Source organism: Gossypium hirsutum, chromosome D03 (assembly GCF_007990345.1).
Source record: "Gossypium hirsutum isolate 1008001.06 chromosome D03, Gossypium_hirsutum_v2.1, whole genome shotgun sequence".
Lineage (NCBI taxonomy): Eukaryota > Viridiplantae > Streptophyta > Magnoliopsida > Malvales > Malvaceae > Gossypium > Gossypium hirsutum.
In genome coordinates, this window is record NC_053439.1 from 37,311,598 (window position 1) to 37,333,416 (window position 21,819).

Sequence of the window (21,819 nt, forward strand, 5' to 3'; positions counted from 1 at the left end):
GACCCGAACTAGCAACCCGACCCAAAACAGCCAGCAGACCCACAACACCCAGCAGGCCCAGCAGATTAGGCCCAAACAGCAGGCTTTTTTTAAAAAAAAACTGCAACAAAAAAAGTAAGTAGCAGGCCATTCCAGCAAAGGCCCAGCAGGCCTCCAGGCCCAACAGCAGCTCCAGCAGCCCCAGGCCCGTTCCAGCAGTAGGCCAGCATCCGGCCCAGCGCCCAGCGGCCCAACCTGAAAAAAAAGAAAAAAGAAAAGAAAAAGAAAAAAGAGAAAAGAAAGAGAAAAAAAAAGGAAAAGGCCCAAAATTGTGCAGCCCATAACTTTGGGTTTTGGTAAATTCTTGAACTTTTAATTTTGTCTAAATATTTAAATGTTGTCTCGTTTTTAATATTATTGCATATTTTTAAATCTTTTTATTTTATATTTATGTTTTTTTTAATTTTATTTTATTTTATTCGTTAAAATTGAACAATTTTGATGCATGAGGCCACGAACCGATTTAGCATTAAGTCATTGATTTCATCGCTATGTTGGGTGAATATCGGTGGCTCGTGTTAAATACGGGACGCCCTTTTAAAAAAAAGCGAAGATATTAAAAAATTCTCGTGTTTTTTAAAAATAAAAAAGGTTTCTCGTGTTTTAATAGAATCACGATTAAATATTAAGTTGAATCGATTTAACACTAATTCAATGATTTCATCGCCATGTAGGGGTGAATATCATTGATTCGTGTCAAATGCGGTACCTTTAAAAAAAACTAATCGTGTTTCAAAAATTTTCATGTTTCCAAAAAATTCCCGTGTTTTAAAAATTTCCGTGTTTTCAAAAATTTTCGTGTTTCAAAAAAAATCCTTGTGTTTTTAAGAATTTTCGTGTTTCTAAAATCCTCGTGTTTTAAAAATTTTTCGTGTTCTCAAAAAAATAATTATTTCAAAAATCTTCGTGTTTAAAAAAATTTCGTATTTTGATCGGATCGCGATTAACTATTAAATTGAACTTGTATTTTTGAAAATTAAGACAACACGCGTTTAACAAGATACCAGTTTTTGGGCGTCGCGAGGGTGCTAATACCTTCCTCGCGCGTAACCGACTCCCGAACCCTAATTTTCTTTGGATTTTCACGCAGACCTAAAATTACCTCTTTTTTAGGAAAATTTAAAAATAAATTTTTCTTCTAAAAAGAGAATTTATTAGGTGTCCGATCACACCTAGAAAAAAAGATCGGTGGCGACTCATTTCCAAATAAAATCGAGACATTGTTTTCAAATTTTCAATAATCGCTTCGATTAGCGCCCGTACAGAAATTTTTAGGTTGCTTCAGTATGCTAAACATCAGTATAAATAAAGTTCTATTATTTCAATAAATTGTTATGTTAGCTGAATAATGATATAAATGTATTTTTAATAAAGCATGCAAATCGTACCATAAAATTTTTAGTTCCTTAAGAAAGGTAGGCATGCATGAATTTTTAAGTCTCTAGAATTGACTTAGTGGTTTCTTGAGGCGGAATCCTAAGAAGTATGGAATGTTGAAAATGATATAGGCAACTCTTGTTTGGGCCGTTTGAGCCTTTCAAGCCAACCTTGATGAAATTTTATCCTTTGAAACCCAACTTTGAGACTATATGGCCTAATTTTATTTGAACCTTTGCAATATTTAGCCATCACTTCTCTCTTAATTATCTTTAAATTGTCCTAAACACTAGACTCAATACTATTCAAAATATTCTTTGAAAATAAGTTTGAGGGAGTTGAAAGAAGTATCAAATGCTCTAAAAATTGTAGTACATACAGTAAAATGCTCAAAAAAAAAAGAGCACATGTACTTGAAAGAAAATAGATGTACAAAGGAGCATGTGAAAGCAAAGTAAGTTGGTGTATTGAGGGAAATTATTTCAAAGGTCCGATTGAAGGTTAGTCTAGGGTTTAAAAGCCTAAATTTATCTATCTTTTACCTACCTCTAGCCTAGCTACGTTACAACCTTTTTAAAGACCTATTGATTCAAGTTTTCTATGCTACCTACATTAGTGGAGAGAAATTGCTATGTTCAACATATGAAGGCATAAGTTAAACTTAATGACTGCAGCTTAATATTGAATAAGGAAATAAAATCAAATTGGTAAGGGCTAACATGTCTTGTTAAGGAAGCATTTAGTCTAATTGTTCTATCATAATAGTTGTTGAGATTAATTTGAACGATATGCATACTTAAGTAGTATAACTATCAAATTTCTTATTTTTGAGCCTAAGTATATTAAATTCATAATTCTGGGAAGAATGTTATTCTAAAGAAATTTTTCAAAGGTGTTTTTTGAGTAATTATTTTTAATTTGTGCATTATTCGGGACGAGCAATGAATTAAGTTTAGGGGTGTGGAAAAACGGAAATTTACACATTTTTACATACCCTTTTTAACTTAAAATTATACAGTTTCGATAAAATTCTTGTTGAAAAAATAATTAATTTTTACAAAATAATTAAAGTGCACTTAAAATATAAACATGTTGAATTTTATTTAATTTTATAATTAATTTTGATGAATTTTGGTTATTTTCGACAGATTTGCACAAAGGGCAAAAAATGGCTCGACAGACACTGCCAGAAGCACAAAACTGAGAAGCAATTTGAAGTATTAAGGTGAACTAAATTTCAACCTAAGACGGTCCAAAATCATATGTATTAATTCATAATATAATTAATTTTAATTTATATCCAAATTAATTTGGGTTAATAAATTATTATTAATTAATTATGAAAAAGTGGTCCAGTTGAACTGAACCGAGTGAACCGAACCGACCAAGAAATGGATAGCCCAAAAATCGTCCCAAGAGCTGACCCAAATCAGCTTATTAGCTGATTATTTAAGCTTGCAAAGAGGCCCTTGAGGACTTGTTCAAGTTGGATTCAAACCCCTACACAATTTGTGGCTTTATAGATTTGCCCCAAGCCTAAATTAGCAAAGTTGAAACTATCAACCTTGCCACATGTGTGGCTGGTCAAGGGAGGGCTCTTTGGATGATAATTTTAGCTATTTTTACCAGCCCTCCTCAGCTATAAAAACCCCCTTAGGCTGGTCATTTTAGAAACACACCTCAAGCATTCATATCTTTCCTCTCTTCTCTCCACTTTCTCTCTTCTTTTCCATTCCAAAATTCCCTTGCTCTCTTTCTGATTTCTCCTCTTGGCAAAGGGGCATTCATCAGCTATTTGGTGCAGCAATTAAGTGTTCATAGCAGCCTTGGTCAACGAGGACAATGGAGAAGGAAGAACGGAGCAACTAGTCAAGCCACGGAAAAACACCAGATTTGATTCTTGTTCCCTATCTCTTTAATTTTTGTTGTTGTTATGTTGAACATATCTATGAATATTTTTGTTGTTGGAATGGTTAATTTAATCAATTTAGCTTGAATTTAATTCGTGTTAGGTTGATTGCATTTCATTTGTTAAAATTATTGAAATTGTGTTTATGTTGTTATAGGCCTCGGTAATATGCTTGATTAAGTAAAATCATGACTAAGTTATTCTTCCATTACAATTGTTAGGTAACTAATGAATTAATTATTTAAACGGATTGAAATTGTAATTAATGGACACAATACTTAATCAGTGCATGTTTAATCATCTAAGGTAGCTGAGGGTTAGATTTGCAATAGTATCTGACGATACATTTGCCTTGCATAACTTGCAAGATTATTGTGATTAAACTGTTTCAAGGTAAGGATACTTTGTTACCTCACATAGTCTTTTACGTGCTTATTAAATTTAGCTAATTGTTTGAATTGACATAGGGATATGTACAAGAGATTATTTCGATTTAATAAGTATGTATGGGCAATAACATATTTGCCTATTAAGATTTGTTTAATCGGTTGAATTAACATAGGGATATAGTCAAGAGATAAATGGATTTTGGTAGGTGAGTATGTTCATAAGTTAGCAAATTACCGAGTTGTCGTGAACTTATTCGCAACAATATAAATATGAGTTTAATAATTCTAAGTTAAGAAATGTAATTAATCTAACACAATTATGTCATCTTGATTAAAATCGTATTTTGAAATCATACATTTGAGATTTATTTATTTAGTTCACTTAGTTTAAAATCTTAGGTTTTAATCGCCCTCTTTAAACAAAATATTTTTCTTTACCAAAGTGTTTTAAATAGCATTCATAAATAATTCTTTTTACAGTCCTTGTGGGTACGATAACTCGACATTTACTTGTCACTTTATTACTTGTTGCGATTGTGTACACTTGTACATTTTCGTCGTTCCAACTATGCGCATGGTATGTTTTTCTCTATGTCACTTTAAGAATGGTTGGTTTGGAATCTGCAAGATGAAGGGAAATGTGGTAGAGATGATCTTACATGGCAAAGTTTGTTCTCCATTTTTTGTTGGTTACTATGGAAAAATTGTAACCTCTTTGTATTTTGTAATAGTAATAACTATATGCAAAACCTAGTGGATACAAGTTTACTTGGGCAAGAAGTTATAATCAAACTTGTTCGTAATTGGTTACTCCGAATCCATCGATTATGAAGTCTTATTGGTCGTCACTGGAGAGAGGATGGATGAAACTTAACACCGATGCGGCTTTGTTGAGGAATGGCACGTCTACGTATATAGGATAAGTGACTTGAGATACTGATGTTACTTATGTATGTGGTTTTTCTATGTCGGTGGATAAGGAGACACCTTACAGCTATTTTAGAGGGTCTCAACTTAGCATGAGGAAAAGCATTAAGAAAGGTTGAGTTGGAGTGAGACAATGCTCTTCTTGTGGAATCTCTGTTGGCAGTTGGAGCTATTAACGGTTTGATGGCTGAGCTACGTTCATTACGTTGTCTCTTAGGTAGGAATTGGAAGGTACGTTCAATTGGTCTTTCATTTCGTAGGAATCTACCTCTGAGCAGTGGCTGAAAAGTTAAAAACACTGATAGGTAAGCATAGTCGCATATGCAAATAAAAATCCAAGTAGGAAAAGGTATTTGAAATATATATATATTAACATCATGACAAGTTAATCTCATTTTGAACTACAATATATGTTAGAGTTGAAACATTGACTCAAACCACGAAATTAACATCCATGCATAAAGAGGTAAACTTGTAATCCTTGTATTATAAACAAAAATAAGAAAGAGACCATGCCAGTACGCTGCAATATAAGTGCAAAATCAAGTAGCACAACATAGTACAATAGTAAATATGCACAATTTGTTTCAACTCAATTTAAAATCAAGCAAATTTATATTTCCTGCTAATTAGAAAAGTCAAAAACAAATATCTACAGCTTAGCTAAATATAATTCCTTGAAACAAAGAAAATAATTGCAACTCATATAAATGCATGGGGAGCTAGTACCATCTTAGAGAAGCACAAACTTAACAGACTTCATGATAGTCAACTAACCTGAATGTAGTTATGATGACCAAAATCAAATACAGCACGGTACTCCAACAAACCCTGAAGTTAATAAATTTAATTAGTAGTTTAGCACATTACAAATAATAAAAAAATTGTAATTTTCTTTTACCTTTTTTCTTTTTCTTTTTTTTTTTTTGTAGAAAACCAATTCAAAAAAATTTTGAAAAATGAAAAAGAAACAAGAGAGAGAGAGAGAGAGAGAGAGAGAAGAACCTATAGTTAAATCGACATCGATGGCTCAACTATGGGTGGAGCCAGCAAGCCAAGGGACTGAGGGCTGTCGGGTTGAGTAAGGAGGTTAAATCGATACCATAAATAGGCTCAGGTATTTTGTTTTAGAGTTAAGTGAAGAATAGATGAAGCTGGGGACTTGTTGATGATTACAATGGAAGGAAGATTCAAAGCTTCTTGGATTCAAGAACGACTCCTCCCATTCATTTTTTATCTGATGATAGTGGTGCACTTCATGAAAATTCAGACTTTGCCCATTTTGAGCAGCAGGATAGTGTCCTAGCCTCTTGGCTGTTGTCTTCTATTAGTCAAGCGGTTCTCCCGTATCTTATTGGAAAGGACACGAGCGCTCAAATCTGGACTGCTCTCCTCAACTTGTATGGCAGTCAAACCACCTCCAGACTGATGTCCTATAGATGAGCCTTGCATTCTCAACGCAAAGGTGATCTGAGCATGAAAGAGTTCTTGATGAAAATAGAAGGATGCTGTAACAATCTTGCTAGTTGTGGTGAGATTATTAGTGAACAAGAACATGTGACTGCCATTCTCAATAGTCTATCACCTGAGTACGAATCAGTGATTGCTATTATCACAGTAAGTCAAGTTCCATACACTGTTCAAGGAGTAGCAACTATGCTTGTCGATGCTGAAGCCAGACAGCAGGTTGTTCTTGGTGACTCTTCTAGTTCTGTAAATGTGGTTACTGATCAATCGTCTGAGCATACCACTGGTTATACTCCATCTTATCGCCCTTCCTCAGCATATAGGGGGCGTGGGCAAGGACGCTCTTCTGCCTCGCAAATTCAATGTCAATTGTGTGGCAAGCCTGTGCATCTTGTTGATCGTTGCTATCATCGTTTTGATGCTTCCTACAAAAGTGCCAATTATAGACCTCCTTCTTAGGCAAATATCTACATGGTTGGTGCAGGTCCTTAAGTTGCACCATGGTGTTTACCTTCTTTGCCCATAACACAGCCAAATACAGCGTGGTGTCCACCAGGTTGGTTTTCTCCAACTCCTTTTTCATCTAATTGGCCTAATGTGTTTGCTGGAAGTCCTACTCAGCAGGTCAGTCTTCCATCGTCTAGTGTATCTCCACATCAAGCTTTTGTTGCAACACCTGATACAGTTGGTGATAATTCCTGGTACCCAGACTCTGGTGCCACGCATCACTTTACAAACTCTGTTGTATCACTCAGTGACATTGCTACCTACAAAGGACCAAGTAAAGTGTATGTAGGGAATGGGTCAGCTCTTCCTGTTTTGTCTACAGGACAGTCATCCCTGCTCACTCGTTCTCGTCCCTTATATATGCGATCTTTGCTTTTTGTGTCGGGCATTACTAAGAATCTGTTATCAGTGTCCAAGTTCACGAAAGATAATCATGTCATGTTTGAATTTCTTCCTAATCACTGCCAAGTTCCTGATCTCAACACCAGAGAGGTTCTTCTTCGCGGGTCAGTTGATCGTGGATTGTATAAAATACACCTCAACAGTTCTATCAAAAACTATGCTTACTTTAAATAGGCTTAATGTTTGACAGCCAGTTCGATGCTTCCATTTAGCATTTGGCACTCTAGATTAGGACACCCTTGCCGAGCCATTCTTATAAGGGCTCTTCATCATTTTAATATACAGTTTGATGACAATAATAAATCTAGTGAATGTGTTACATGTCATTTGGGAAAAGAGCACAAACTTCCACTTTCCAAATCAGTCACTGACTATACCTCTCCATTGCAGTTGGTTATTGCTGATGTTTGGGGACCAACACCAATTTTGTCTAATGGTTTTCGCTATTATGTAGCGTTCACTGATGCTTTTACACGCTACACTTGGGTGTATTTTTTCCAGAAGAAGTCTAATGTGTTTACAGTGTTTCCACATTTTCACAGACAGGCTGAACGTGCTCTAGATTGCAAGCTTAAAGCCTTGCAAACTAATGGGGGAGGGGAGTTCCAAGTACTGAAGAACTATCTTAGTCATCATAGAATACTACATCGACATACCTGCCCTTACACATCTGCTCAGAATGGTCTGGTTGAGTGCAAGCACAGGCAGATAGTTGAAGCAAGCTTGTCTATGCTCGCTCATGCGTCCATGCCTTTGACATTTTGGAGTTAAGCATTTTGCAGCGCTGTATACTTGATCAATCGTCTGCCTTCTTCCGTCTTGGATAACATCTCACCGTATGAAAAGTTGTTTCACACACAACCAGATTACACATTTATTAGAACCTTTGGCTGCTTATGTTTCCCTAATCTTAGACCTTTTCACAAAATAAAGTTGCAATTTTGGTCAACCCCTTGTGTGTTCTTAGGTTACTCACCATCACATAAAGGCTATAAGTTTCAAGATGCACCTGGTAGAATCTATGTCTTTCGAAGTGTTACCTTTCATGAGTCCACCTTTCCATACAAAAGTAACCCTGTCTCAGCAACCTCATCTGTTGCTTCAACTCCATCTAGTTCTAGACTTTTTGTACTGTCTCCATCTTGTCATCCATGTACTAGACCTTCAGCTACTGTTTCTTCTCGTTCTATATCTACACCTATGTTGTCACCATATCATGAACCACCTGTATCTGTACCTGTATCTCAGTCACATAGGTCTCCTTAACCTGCCCCACTACAGTCACATATGTCCTCTTCACCTGCCCCACAACAGTCCTCCATCATGCTTCACCTGCTATGTCTATTCCATGCAATACTCATACCATGGTCACCAGAAGTAAAGCTGGAGTCTTTAAGCCAAAAGTTTTTCTCAGCACATCGTCTCTCTCACCCAGTGATGTTTCTAGCGACATTCATACTGCTATGAAGTCTGCATGTTGGCATGCTGTGATTCATACGGAGTTGCAGGCGTTAATTCGCAACAATACTTGGGACATTTGTCCCTTACCAGAAAATCGCCAGGCTATAGGATGTAAGTGGTTGTTTAAGGTCAAAACAAAGGTAGATGGGTCCCTAGACCGGTATAAAGCTCGCTTGGTTGCCAAAGGATTCTCTCAGTATGCAGGACTTGATTTTCATGCCACTTTCAGTCTAGTTGTTCGGGCTTCAACCATTCAGACAATACTTGCACTTATTGTTATGCAGGTATGGCCGTTAAAACAGGTTGATATCAATAACGCCTTTCTTAATGGTGAATTGACTGAAGATATATATATGGAGCAACCTCCTGGTTTTGAGGTATCAAATGGTACTGCGCAAAAGCTTGTATGCAAACTGAATAAGGCTCTATATGGCCTTCGCCAGGCCCCTCGTGCTTGGTTTCAAACACTTAAGCATTATTTGGCAGCTCAACTTGGTTTTCAAGTGTCCAAAGCAGACTCGTCACTGTTCATTCGAGTATCAGTGGGAAAGTGTCTACTGCTCATGGTGTATGTAGATGATATTGTGCTTACTGGGAGCTCTGCGCATGACACATGTGAGGTGGTTCGCCAGCTTCACAGTAAGTTTGCACTGAAAGATATGGGCGATCTTAGTTTCTTCTTAGGGTTTGATGTACAAAGGACAACTTAGGGGCTGTTGCTTAGCCAAAAGAAGTATATCATGGAGTTACTGCAAAAAGCTGGTATGGTTGAGGCTGCGACTACTCCTACGCCTATGGTGAATACGCCCAAGTTGACTGTGTCAGACAACAGTCCTTTGTTCTCTGGTATTCATCTGTATCGAAGTGTTGTAGGAATGCTTCAATATGTGTGTGTCACATGCCCTGATATTTCATTTTGTGTAAATAAGCTCAGTCAGTTTATGAACTCTCCAAGTGATACTCATTGGCGAGCTGTTAAACATGTGCTGAGGTATTTGGCCGGTACGTTAGATCATGGATTATATTTTTCAAAGGGCCAACCAGACCTGGTGTGTTATTCGGATACAGATTGGGCTTCATCTATTGATGATCGTCGCTCTACATCTGGCTATGTTGTGTACATAGGGCCAAACCCGATTGCTTGGTGTTCAAAGAAGCAGTCAGTAGTATCACGATCCTCTGCTGAAGTGGAGTATCACAGCCTAGCCAACTGTGTATCTGAATTGTTGTGGATCAAGCAGTTGATGGATGAAGTAGGTATAGCAATGGCAAAAACACCAGTCTTTTGGGGTGATAATTCTTCTGCAGTGTCCGTGGCAGAGAACCCCACACATCATGCCAGAATGAAGCATGTTGATATTGACCATCACTTTGTGCGTGAGAAGATTCTTGCTGGCATGCTTCAAGTTAATTTTGTACCGTCAGATCAGCAGATTGCTGATGTTCACACAAAAACTATCACACCGAAGAACTTTGCATTGTTTCGACGTGCTCTACGTGTTGTCTCATTTAATGAACTTGGTGCTCAAAAGTCAACCGAACCAGGGGAATGTTAGAGTAGTTAGTAAAGCTGTTAGTAGTTGTTAAAACTGTTGTACGGTTAGTCAACAGTTGAGTAGTTAGTTATGCTTACGTTTGTGTATAAAACTATGAGAAGCCTGTACTCAAAGATATGAGTTTTACAATGAAATAAAGCCTAAGTCTTTGTTGTTTTCTAAGCTGTTAGTATAGCTTAACAAGAAAAATGGGAATGGTGAGAAAAGGGGATTCAGTGGGGAAAGCACTGAATGATGCACCGCCATTTACCTAGAATAAGCCCGTATTCAACACGGGTCGTAATAGAGTATTCCCCCCAACCAAACAATGGTTTGGTGGTAGTCCCGTTGAATTAGACAATAATGCATTCATATTTCCCCCAACCAGACATGGTTTAGGTGTTGTGCTCTTTATTTTAGTGAGATAGATTAAATCTTAAATAGAAGAGTTAGATTTATTCATTTTGATCTAAGGGCTAAAACTAATTTGGTTATCATGGTTCTCATTTTAAGAGTTCTTACTATAGTTGTCATCTTAAACCATGAGTTAATTATAATTTGTTTGTGTCAAATTATAGAGTAAAAATTTGAAAGTTAAAATATGCTTTAAGTTCATATACACTTCATACATTTGAAATTTAATCCCCTTACTTTTTTTTTTTTAGAAATTAGTCCATTTACTTTTTTAGCTTTAAAAATTTAGATCTAGTTGTTACCACCATTAAAATTCTTCTATTAAATTATCTAGTTTGACATTTTGAAATTAAAAAATATTTACTTGGAAATCTTTAATAATAAAAATAATATTGAAAATACTGATTATAATATTTCTTAAAAACACTCATTCAAACTGATCATGACAAAATAATTTTTTTTGTTGGAATAGTGTTTTTAACAAAAATTGATGTCAGCATTTTTATTGAAATATTAACAATATTAACTATTTAGACTAACTAATGACATTATAAAAGTGAAGGGACTAAATTATGTAAAAAAATAAAGTATATAGATTAAATATTAAGTTCCAGCATAAGGCTCAGAATTGAAATTTGACAATTGTCTTATAATGTAAAGAAAAGTAATGTAAACCTAAAAGAAATGGAAAGTTGTATGTCAGTTTCTAAAACTCTAAAGCATTCAAATTATACAAAACATAATATTTTAATTGAAAAGTTAATAATATTAACTATTTGGATTAATTAATAAAATTATAAATTATAGAGGTAAAGCTATATTAAAAATTAAAATATAAAACTTAAATATCTATAATAAAAATATCAAAACTAAAATTAATCGATTTTCTAAAATGTAAAAAGGAGAAAGAGAGCATCAATGCATGTGAACAAATGAAGGTCCAAAAAATGTTGAAATGTGGCCTTCATAGTTCTTAAAATATCATGATTGAATTTTTTAAAATTTAAGAAGTTAATTCTTCAACTTTAATTTATTATAATTTGGTGTTTGTAGTTTATGAAAAATACAAAATTTCATCCAATTTTTAGTAAACACATTAACTTAAACCTTAGTTTTTGATGACTTGCTGTATAAATTATTGAATTGCTAAGTTTTGCAATTTCTTGCACATGGAATTATTTAATTTTATGTTAACAATTTAATGATAAAGTTTAACAAAATTATTTAATTGGACTAATTTCCTTGTTTTAGTAGAGTACAATGGTTATGGATTAACTTTTTAGCTTTGTAAAATAAAAAGATAAAATTTACAATTAAACTTAATTTATATGATATTAAATGTGTTACTAATTCAATTTGCATCCAATATAAATCCATGGACGGTTATTTAATGACATGTGAACAAATTCAACAAGTGAAACCTAAAATTTTCATTAATTTAATTTTTTAAATACGATTGATAATATGTAATGAAAATTATGGGGTAATTTTTTTTTAAATAAAAATAATAAGTAAACGATGAGTTACATCATTAAAGGAATTTTTGCTTTTTAAGATTATATTATCTTAAATTTTACATTTATTATATATAGACCTGATTATAGATTGGGCTAGGCCAGGTTGTAATAAAATTGTTTTTCTCCATAAGTCACAAAAATATCCCAAATTTTGCTATTGTCGATTGCCTCCTAGAGTTGCTGCTATTTCAATTGAGGCCTGCGCACTATGGGTAATTATTAGAGCCTTTAACCACTTAGCCAGGGTGATAACAATGATATTAAAGAATCTCAGGTATATTTTACTATAATTTATTTATTATATCATGTTTATTATAATTGGAGACTAATCATGACAACATGAATAGATAGATTTTGATTTAAAATTCATGCATGTTTACGATGGTGATTATGAAATAAAGAATTTTTTGGGACGTTTATAAGTTCATCCTAGTAAAAATATTGCATTCCCCGAATAAACGCAAAAGAAAATATAAACCAATATTACTCCAATATTTGGTAGTACAAAATTAGTCGAAAGCTCCAGAAGAGCTAATATATTAATATCTTGTGATGGTTAATCCATTGGTTTTAAAATATATTTATAATGGATCTCATATTGAGATTGTGAATGAAGAAAAATTATATTTCATATGAATCACTATTGCTATAAATATTTATTCTGAAAGGATGAAAAAAAAAGAAGGATTGAGTTATTGATTACTCTTGTTATTAAATTGAATTGACTGTGATTATCTTTGTTATCTTATTTTGTCATCATCCTCATTAAGGGATTGAAAGTAAAATATTTGACTGTAAAATATCTACTTATGAGCAACAAAATATGGTAATTCTATCTAAAGCTCATTATGGTTGGATGCACCTGAAGTTGCAAGTTTTTTTTTAACTATGAGTATAACTCTACAGTATTCAGAATAAGTTTTCTATTAAAATTACATGGAAAAATATTACTGTTGAGAACTTGTAAGAGAGAAAACTTATGCATAAAAAGTCATTGGTTATGTACCGATTGTACTCCTGGAAAATAGTGGTTTAGACTTCACATTAATTTAGACATTTCTAGTAGTAAATGTCACATAATACTTATATGTGGATACAAAGTAAAATGAATGACAGTAAAATTATCAATTTGTCATAATTTATATTGACATTATTAGTACAATTGAAATGCATATTAAAGTAAACCAGAAGTTTACTAAAACAAATGCATTTACTACTTGACGTGATCAGTTAGACCGTCCTAGATCCTATATGATGCAAAAATTAATTGAGAATTCATATAGACATTCATTAAAGAACCAGAAGATATCACCATTGACCCCATGTCCGAATAAAAGCGATTAAAGGGTTGGAAATAAATCATATAGAATCAATCGATTCATGGTAAAATCCCTCTACCTTGCACTTTATTAATTTTTTTTGGTCAATATCATAGAGGGATCAAATGGTACAGTTCTTTTGTTGATAGCTTGGAGGATTAGAAACATGACTATTGTTTTCCAATTGGTTGTTTTTGCATTACTACTTCATCAATCTTACTGATTAGTGTACCTGTTGTATTTGCTTCTCCTAATGGTTGGTTGAGAAACAAAAATATTGTATTTTCTGGTACATCTTTATGGATTGGATTAGTTTTTCTAATGAGTATCCTTAATACTCTTATTTCTTGAATCTATCCATTCTGAATCCAAAAATGACCCCTCCCACGAATTTTTCAGATTTTAAGACATATTCAATAATATAGAAGTAAAAGTTGCCAAAATGAAAATAAAAAAATAGAGGGGGTCTGAAAGAATTCTCATTTATTGTTTGTTTTCAATAAAAATTGATTGTTAGAAACTCACAAGCTAAAGTTGAGATTTAATGTCTTGCATTTTTGAAATGAATATGGGCGCATTCATACACCATGTGGATGGCTTTGATATTATATGATTTTGGTAGATGCATCTACAAAATAATCGCGTATGTATTACCAACTTGCAATCTGTCGTTTGCAAGATTTCTTGTTTAAATAATTAATTTTAGTTCATGCAATTAAGACAATTCATTTTTCTAATACTGATGAGTTTATATCTCAATCTTTTATTGATTGAGTTTGAAAAACTTTTGTAAAAGTTTGTTATTTATGCGCATAATGATTTAAAGAAATTGTTGATTGAACGTCTTTGATTAATATCTAAACCATTATTTATGAGAACTAAACTTCCTATTTCAACATGAGATTATGTTTATTTACGTGTTGTATGCATCAAGCCAATAAGTTATAAATACTCCCCATTACAGTTGGTTTTTGGTCAAGAGCTAAATATTTCTCATCTTTGAACTTTTGTATGTGCATATATATTCCAATTGATCCACCACAATGCACAAAGATGAGTGAATCATCAACGAAAGTTGGGAATATATATTAATTACGAGCTCCTTGTCTTATTATACGTTTTGAATATTTTGGAGATTCAATTATACATGATTTGTGACTACTATTTTGATATAGTTTTCTCGGCATTAGGGGGAGAGAAATAATGACTTGTAATGAGCCAGGGAGAGTAATTTGAATCGAAAGTTCAATAAGGATAACTCAATTACAAGTTCCAAATATGAAAATTCTCATAAAATAAAATATTTCTTCTAGATGGTTATATAGTGGAGACGGGTGCTCCAGAATAGACCAAAGACATAACTAAAACTCCAAAAGAGATTTAGGTATCTGAAATTGAAGATTAAAATAGTAAAAATAAGATATCTTGATAAGTTATATCAATTCAAGAAAATGTGGAACCGAAAATAAGAGTGATCAACAATGGTTTTGCATGCAATATTATTGTTGAAATAATGAAATAAAAGAAGGATCTTGAATAAATCTATTGAGAAATGTAGATATTGAATAGATTGGTCAAAATAGAAAGACGCAACTCAAATTCGTAGAGTTTTTGGACCAACAGTCCAAATATCTAAAGATATAAAGTCAGTGAGGGTACAAATGAAGCAGTTTTGCAAAAGCGGCATAAAAATATGAATTTTTTTGCTAAGTTCTAGCATTGATTATGAAAGATATAATATTCTTTTATGATGGATGCAATAACTTTTAGATATATTGTTAAACTAACAATTCATAAAAAATTTAACTTGCGTCTAATGGTTGTTGTTACAACCTTTTATGAATCACTATATAGTGAAGTTTATATTAAAATCCTTAAAGGATTTAGAATGCCAGAAGCATATTGAAATTCTCGGGAAATTGTTCATTTATATGAATTGAAATAATTTGAACATTTGTGGTAAATTTGACATAGTGAATAGTAGTTTCCCTCACTCATGACTTTCAAAATAATAGTGATATAAATGCTTAGCAAATACATTCAAATAGTCATTTGAAAAACTAGTATTCAAGATTGAATACATAGAATATAAAAAGGTATGTGATGTTTTCATGATGGGTTTTGCCCCATTGAGTTTTCCTGGTAAGGTTTTTAATGAGGCAACGTATTATGCATATTATAGATATGTGTATTCTTTTTCCTTTCACTAAGAATTTTTTTCCCACAGGGTTTTTATCTTAGTATGGTTTTAACGAGACACATTATCTACCAATGGACATCTAAGGGAGAGTGTTATGAATATCTTATTAAGTGGATGTCCATCAAGATCTAGATAAGTTTTGATAAACTTTAAATTCTAATAGTCATTAGAAGTATATCTCTATTTTATTTATACTTCTTATGTCTATAAATAAATATTGTAAATATTTCAAGTAACATTATAATAGTCAAATAACGGCAGAATGACAACAAAACAACTATGAAATAATGAAGTCTCGGAAAATGGTGAGTTTATAATAGCAATGCTAGAATTGAGGGAAAAAGAAGTTGGTGTTCATGATTTAATTATTAATAAAAATATATTTTCAGATTGCTAACAAAAAATATAAAGTTTTTGCTAAGATTATACGCCATTAAAGTATAGGATCTCAACACTGTCTTCATTCTCAACAACAAAAGGAGTAAACAAAAGAAAATTCCTCGTAAAGTAAAAAAAAAAATACAAAGAAGGCTTTAGCCGCTTCAAAATAGCATCAGCTTTATACATCCTACCTTTCTTGTAATAACCAGAGATAAAGAGCATTATAGGTAATTACATCTGGCAAGGCCCCCCATGCTTTCATTTCCTGAATAAACATCACTAGCCTTATTCAATTTCCCAACTTTACACAGTCCATTGATCACCGTATTAAAAGTTATTGCATTAACTTTAATTCTCCTTCCAATAATCTCTTTATACACATACTCCACATCTACAATCTTATCCTCCTTCACCAAAGCTCTCAATAGAGGATTACAAGATGCAGCTGACAACTTAAAGCCATAGTCACCGGCTCTCTTAAAAGCTTCAAATGCTAAATGACTTTTCATATTGTTCACATAAGCCAATACCAACATATCAGCAATTATTGAACTAGCACCAAAACTATCACCAGATACTGAAATAGCATGAAAATTAGATGAAACTGAAATGGAGTTCTCACTCTTCACAAAGCTACACAAGAAAAAAAAACTGAAGAAAATGAAGGTAACAACAATATCAGTTCTCCCGAACTTGGACGGTTAATCCAACCCATAATCAGATCTAATTACATATCTATTTATTCAATAAATTTTCTCCTAAAAGTAAACTATCAATTATAAGTAGAGGTGCTCATGGGTTGGGCCGGGCCAGGTTTGGGCCAAGCTCAACTAAAAATTTAGGCTCATTTACTAGGCCCAAGCTCGACCGGGCCCAAAAATCCTGTCCCCGACCCGGTCCGCCCATATTAATTTTTTATATTATTCTTATATAATTTTTAAATATATATAATAAATCAAAAATACTAAAAACATCAAAATAAATACTTCTCAACAAATTGAAAATAAATTTTAAAAAATATTTAGACTTAAATAACACTAAAATAAATACAACTTAACAAGCAAATGCCTCTAAAATAATAACAAAATTAACAAATGCCTTTAAAATAATAACAAAATTAACAAATGTCTTTAAAATTATAACAAAATTAACAATAAAATAAGTTTTATACAATATCCAAACAATAACAATAAAAATAGCAACAACATAATAGTAAAGTGGTAGCAAAATAGGGAGAAAACAACCAGAAAATAAAATTCAAAAACAAAAAAAAAGAGAAGATTTTTTTTGTCTTTTAGTAAATTCGGACCAAGCCAGGCCCGGGCCAAAAATACCTTACCCGAACCCTCCCACATTTCAGGCAGCCTTCGGGTCAGGGCGAGTGGCCCGACCCATGATCAGGTCTAATTATAAGTGATAATTTTTTATTTCTAGTTTAATATTTGAATTTTGAATTTATGTTTTTCAACAATTAAGGTTTATTTCAATATATATATATTTAGGCTCACTCCATAAAATTATATAATTCCAACTTAGTCCTTTCAAATCTTATTAATTCAATTTAATTCTTTTTAGCTTGATAAATTTTTTTCTTCTAAAAAATTAAAAAATAATTTTAATACAAAATTTTTAATCTTAAATCTCATCACACAATTTTTGACATTGCACCTACGCTATAAGACACATATGGTGAACACAATTAGACACTCAATGATTATTCAAAAGCAAATTTATATCCAAACATATTTGAAACTTTGAAAATGAAAAATATAAAATATAAATTTATATTTATCAAATAAACTAATTATATTTAGTCTTTATATTTTAAATAACATATCAAATTGATTTTATAATATTTTTGAATAAGTATGCATAATATTTGAGTGAAGATTCAAATCTTTTAAAAATTGAAATTTGTTAAATCAAATTTATTTAAAGATAAAAATAAAATTAAGCAAGAATTCCACAAAGAAATATCATATTCAGATACTATCCACACCAAATTAAATTAGATTCAAGTGATAAAATATCTAATAATAATAATAATAATATATGAACTTAATAAAAAATTATTATAATTATTTATTTAGAGAGTTTTTGGAGAATTATATTCATGAACCAAGCTATGAATAATGATGATTCATAAATTAAAAAGTTAATGGATAAAAAAAATTAATGAATTAAATTTAACCCAATATCAAAGTATCCCTATCCAATATGCAACACAAGTACTTACAAAAAGGATGATGTAAATGGCTATAATCATCTAAACTTGGGAAAAAAGGAAGTTTATTATTATCTAGTGAAAAAAAGAATTAACACTTATTTCAGCAGTGTGAATACTGAATGTAAAATCATTTACCAAAATTACCAAATATATATATATATGTATATAATATATATTAAAACTTTACAATAAAGAAAAAAAAAACTCAAAATTGTGGGATGTGCACTATATAAGATCTGATTAAGAAAAAAGAAAAAGAAAAAGAAGAAAGGAATGGGAGTTGCAGTACTAGTTTTTTTGGGTGGCAGCTGATCAGTTGACACTGGCGAGACTGAAACAAGCGGCTGCACTTTTCAAATCTTTGCTTCCAACATTCCCCACCATTAATTGCGTTGTCTCTTTGAGTGATTCTTCTGAACTGCATTTTGCTCTATATTCATTTCTCCAATCATAAATTATGAATAAAAAAATATCGGTTTTGTTTGAATGTTTTAAGAAATTAGATGGTGGTTGTTGTTACCTGCTGGAGTCTTCGGCATCTTTGGTATCAATATAAGATTGTCTGTCGTCGATGGAATCGAAAAAGGGATGAATTTCATCGTAATCTTGAACCACTTGGTGTTGAGTATCGGCTAAGGGTTCGGAGTTAGGGACCAATAACTGAGATTGAATGGCAATGGGACTATCATTGTTGCTAGTACCGTGATTATTAGTGTCGAAAAAAAGATGTTGGATCCACAAAGAATTGTTTTCTACATTGTCTTTAGGAGGAGAATCGATGTCTGAGGAGGAGTAAGTGTTTTGCATAGTGTAGGGTTGATGAGTAACTTGATTAAAGAGAGGAAGAGCATTGTTAGACGATGCCATGCCGAGTTCTAACTGAGAAATGACATCGTCCGCCATTGATGAAATTTGGTGCTGGTGCTGATGTTGCTGTTGTTGTTGTTGGTGATGATGGTGTTGTCTATACATCTCGAGTTGTGTAAGTACGGTATGCATTTCCTCTTCCAACATCTGAATCTGATAATAAAGCTGACGAATGACACCCAAACAACCGTAAACCGGGAAGCGATCACGGACATTGGCTTGATATTTGATGGAACGCATTGCTTCGGCATGTTGGGAAGGATCTAAGCTTCGTAGTATCTTAACAATATTGCTAACGCCGAACAATTTATGAGCGTTTTGAAAGACTTTGGTTTGATCGGCGGGGAAATAAGGGGCAAGAAGACATTCAGGGATGCACTTACGGCGTTGGTACTTGCATGCGGCGCAGGCACTGGTGGCGCCACCCTTGAGGGTCATGGTTGCATTTCAAGTGTGTGTGTGTGTTGAGGAATCAATGAAATGGTCAGATAAATTGATGAAAGAAAAGAAGAATGAAGAAGAAGAAGAAGAAAAGGGGATTAGAGAGAGAGATTATTGTTGAAAGATGAAACTGAAAAGGGTAGCAAATTGAGCTGAACAGGTCTGATATGAGCGGATTTGTTGGATTGCTAAAAAAAGGACTCAGTAAAAGATGGAGAATGCTAAGTAAATATGTATAAATATATATACTTAGATTTTCAACAGGCCTGAAATTACATTTCATAATCAAATGCCTTAAAATTTGCTCTTACTCCCTTCACTCTATTTAATTTCACATTTCTTCTCCTTCCAATTTTAAATCTCCTTCTAAATTATAGGTGACAGGACAATTTAATCCAAATTTAAAATTGATTTTTAAATAATAAAAAGTAGGATAACTTAATTTTTATTTTTTAACCAAACAAACTGTGAGTTTTGAAAAAACAAATTGGGCGAAAAGAATATTTTCTTTATATTAGATTTTGAAAAGTAATTCAGAGGAATTCTTTTAAACGATGAGAAGTTATTTTTAATATTTTTATAAGTGTGTCACAAATTTAATATTTTTTGAGTTAATTTGAAGATTTTATACAAATAAGGATTAATATAGATGATGAGAAGTTTTTTAAATTTGATTAATTTGATTTTTTTAAATATTAATTTAAAATATATTTTTTCAAATAAAAATAATTTGAAATTTAAAAATAGGAAAGTAAGGGTGCGTTTGATTTCCGAGAACACCCTCCGTTTTTATTTTCAGAAAATAATTTTCATTTTTATTTTTCGAGACTTGAAAAAATAGGTTTGGTAAATAAAAATAGAAATTTGTTTTAAATAATGAAAATAGTAAAAACGTGTTTGGTATATATTTTTCATACTATAAATGAAAAAATAAGTAAATAATTAGACTAAGAGTGAGTATTTGATATCTTGACAATTCACTTTTTTTATTCCACAACACATTCGTCTCTTTTTTTAATTTTTTTTTAAAAGTATTTTACTATATCCCTATAAGGCAATCTTGTGGGGTTTAAAAGCTTTACTGGTAGTATACCAAAAAATTTCTCTTAAATTAAAGTATAACTTATTAAAAGGGTAATTATTCTGTCCATGGCCAGTGAAATTAAAAAAAAAAACCCTCCACAAACATGTCTAAGATGATGCCAAGTGTCTTTTTTAATTATTTAAGGAAAATTATTTGGTGTACTGCCAACAGAGTTTTTAGACTCCACAAACATGATTAAGGGCTGACAAGTGTCGTATGAGATATAGTAAAATAATAATAATAAGTGACACTTGTCAAATTTTCATGTCTATTTGTGAAATAAAAAAAGAAAGAAAAAGAAATTAATATTTGATTATTATTTTACTATACCTAAAAATAAATTATATCAACCCATAGCCGGTTATAGAGTATTTTTTACTTAACTAAGAATGTAGAAGATAATAATGCTTATTAAAAAATTTTAAAGGTTATGAAAATAAAAAGTAACTTCTAAAAGGACTCCATATAAAGTAAATTTAATGCATAATTCATTGTTTTCAACTTTTTCATTTTTCAAAAACATTATTATTAAAAAGAAAACATGTTCTTTTCTGTTATTCTCTGCTTTTCGAAAATTTTCATTTCTTTTTTTAAAAAATATTTTCAAAATTTTTAACCAAATACTTCATTATTTTTCAATTTCTAATAAATAAAAATGAAAACAGACTCTTATTTCCTGAAGCGAAACACACCCTAAGTTTTTAAGTGGCAATGTTATTTTAGTGGGTTATTATTTTTCAAAAATATAAATAAAATAAATAGTAAATACTCCTCATATTTTTTTATTATAATGGGGAGTTTTTAAACTCCGCAAGCAAAGTAGAAAGTTGACAAATATTTTATGGGGGTAATAAATATTTAAAAGAAAGACGCATAAAATTTTTTAAAGTTGCTTGCGGAATAAAATATAGCACATGACAATTTTTTCTAAAATATTTTGGTATATCCCTAAATGATATTTGTCAACCTTATAGTTTTGCTTATGAAGTCTAAAACTTACATTGAGAGTATATAATTAATTGAGTTTTGCTTTTATGGAGGTATTTTCATTTCCAAGTTGGTATTACTATAATTATAGGTATTTTCATTTACGCATGAGGATTTATTGTTTCCTTATATCATCCAAAAAAGAAACAAGTATAAATATATCATTAAAATCCAATTAATAATATTTGTTTTAATATATTATACTTGTTAATTATTAAATTTAAATTAAATTTTGATATATTATATTTTGTTAATTATTGCAATTAAATTTATGATACTTATTGTTGACACTATTTTTTTGATAAAACCAGGGTCGACTTGGATTTCAAAAAACGAAAACGAACACGGGAGTCGCCACCAATCTTTTTT

At 31.9% G+C, this 21,819-nt stretch overlaps 1 protein-coding gene across 2 annotated transcripts; it reads right to left on the bottom strand.

The window, feature by feature from the left end:
- Positions 1-18,116: 18,116 nt before the first annotated feature.
- On the bottom strand, positions 18,117-19,507 carry LOC107950851 (LOB domain-containing protein 27). 2 transcript variants are annotated; one of them, XM_041090053.1, is made up of 2 exons: positions 18,592-19,507; positions 18,117-18,501 (listed from the first exon to the last, which is right to left on the bottom strand). In XM_041090053.1, exons 1-2 carry the CDS (start codon positions 19,374-19,376, stop codon positions 18,384-18,386), a joined length of 903 nt encoding a protein of 300 aa, XP_040945987.1. In that variant the 5' UTR covers positions 19,377-19,507; the 3' UTR covers positions 18,117-18,383. The 2 variants fall into 2 exon arrangements, with proteins under 2 accessions (XP_040945987.1, XP_016741280.2); XM_016885791.2 differs by having other exon boundaries at positions 18,117-18,489; positions 18,592-19,500.
- Between the last annotated feature and the right edge of the window lie 2,312 nt (positions 19,508-21,819).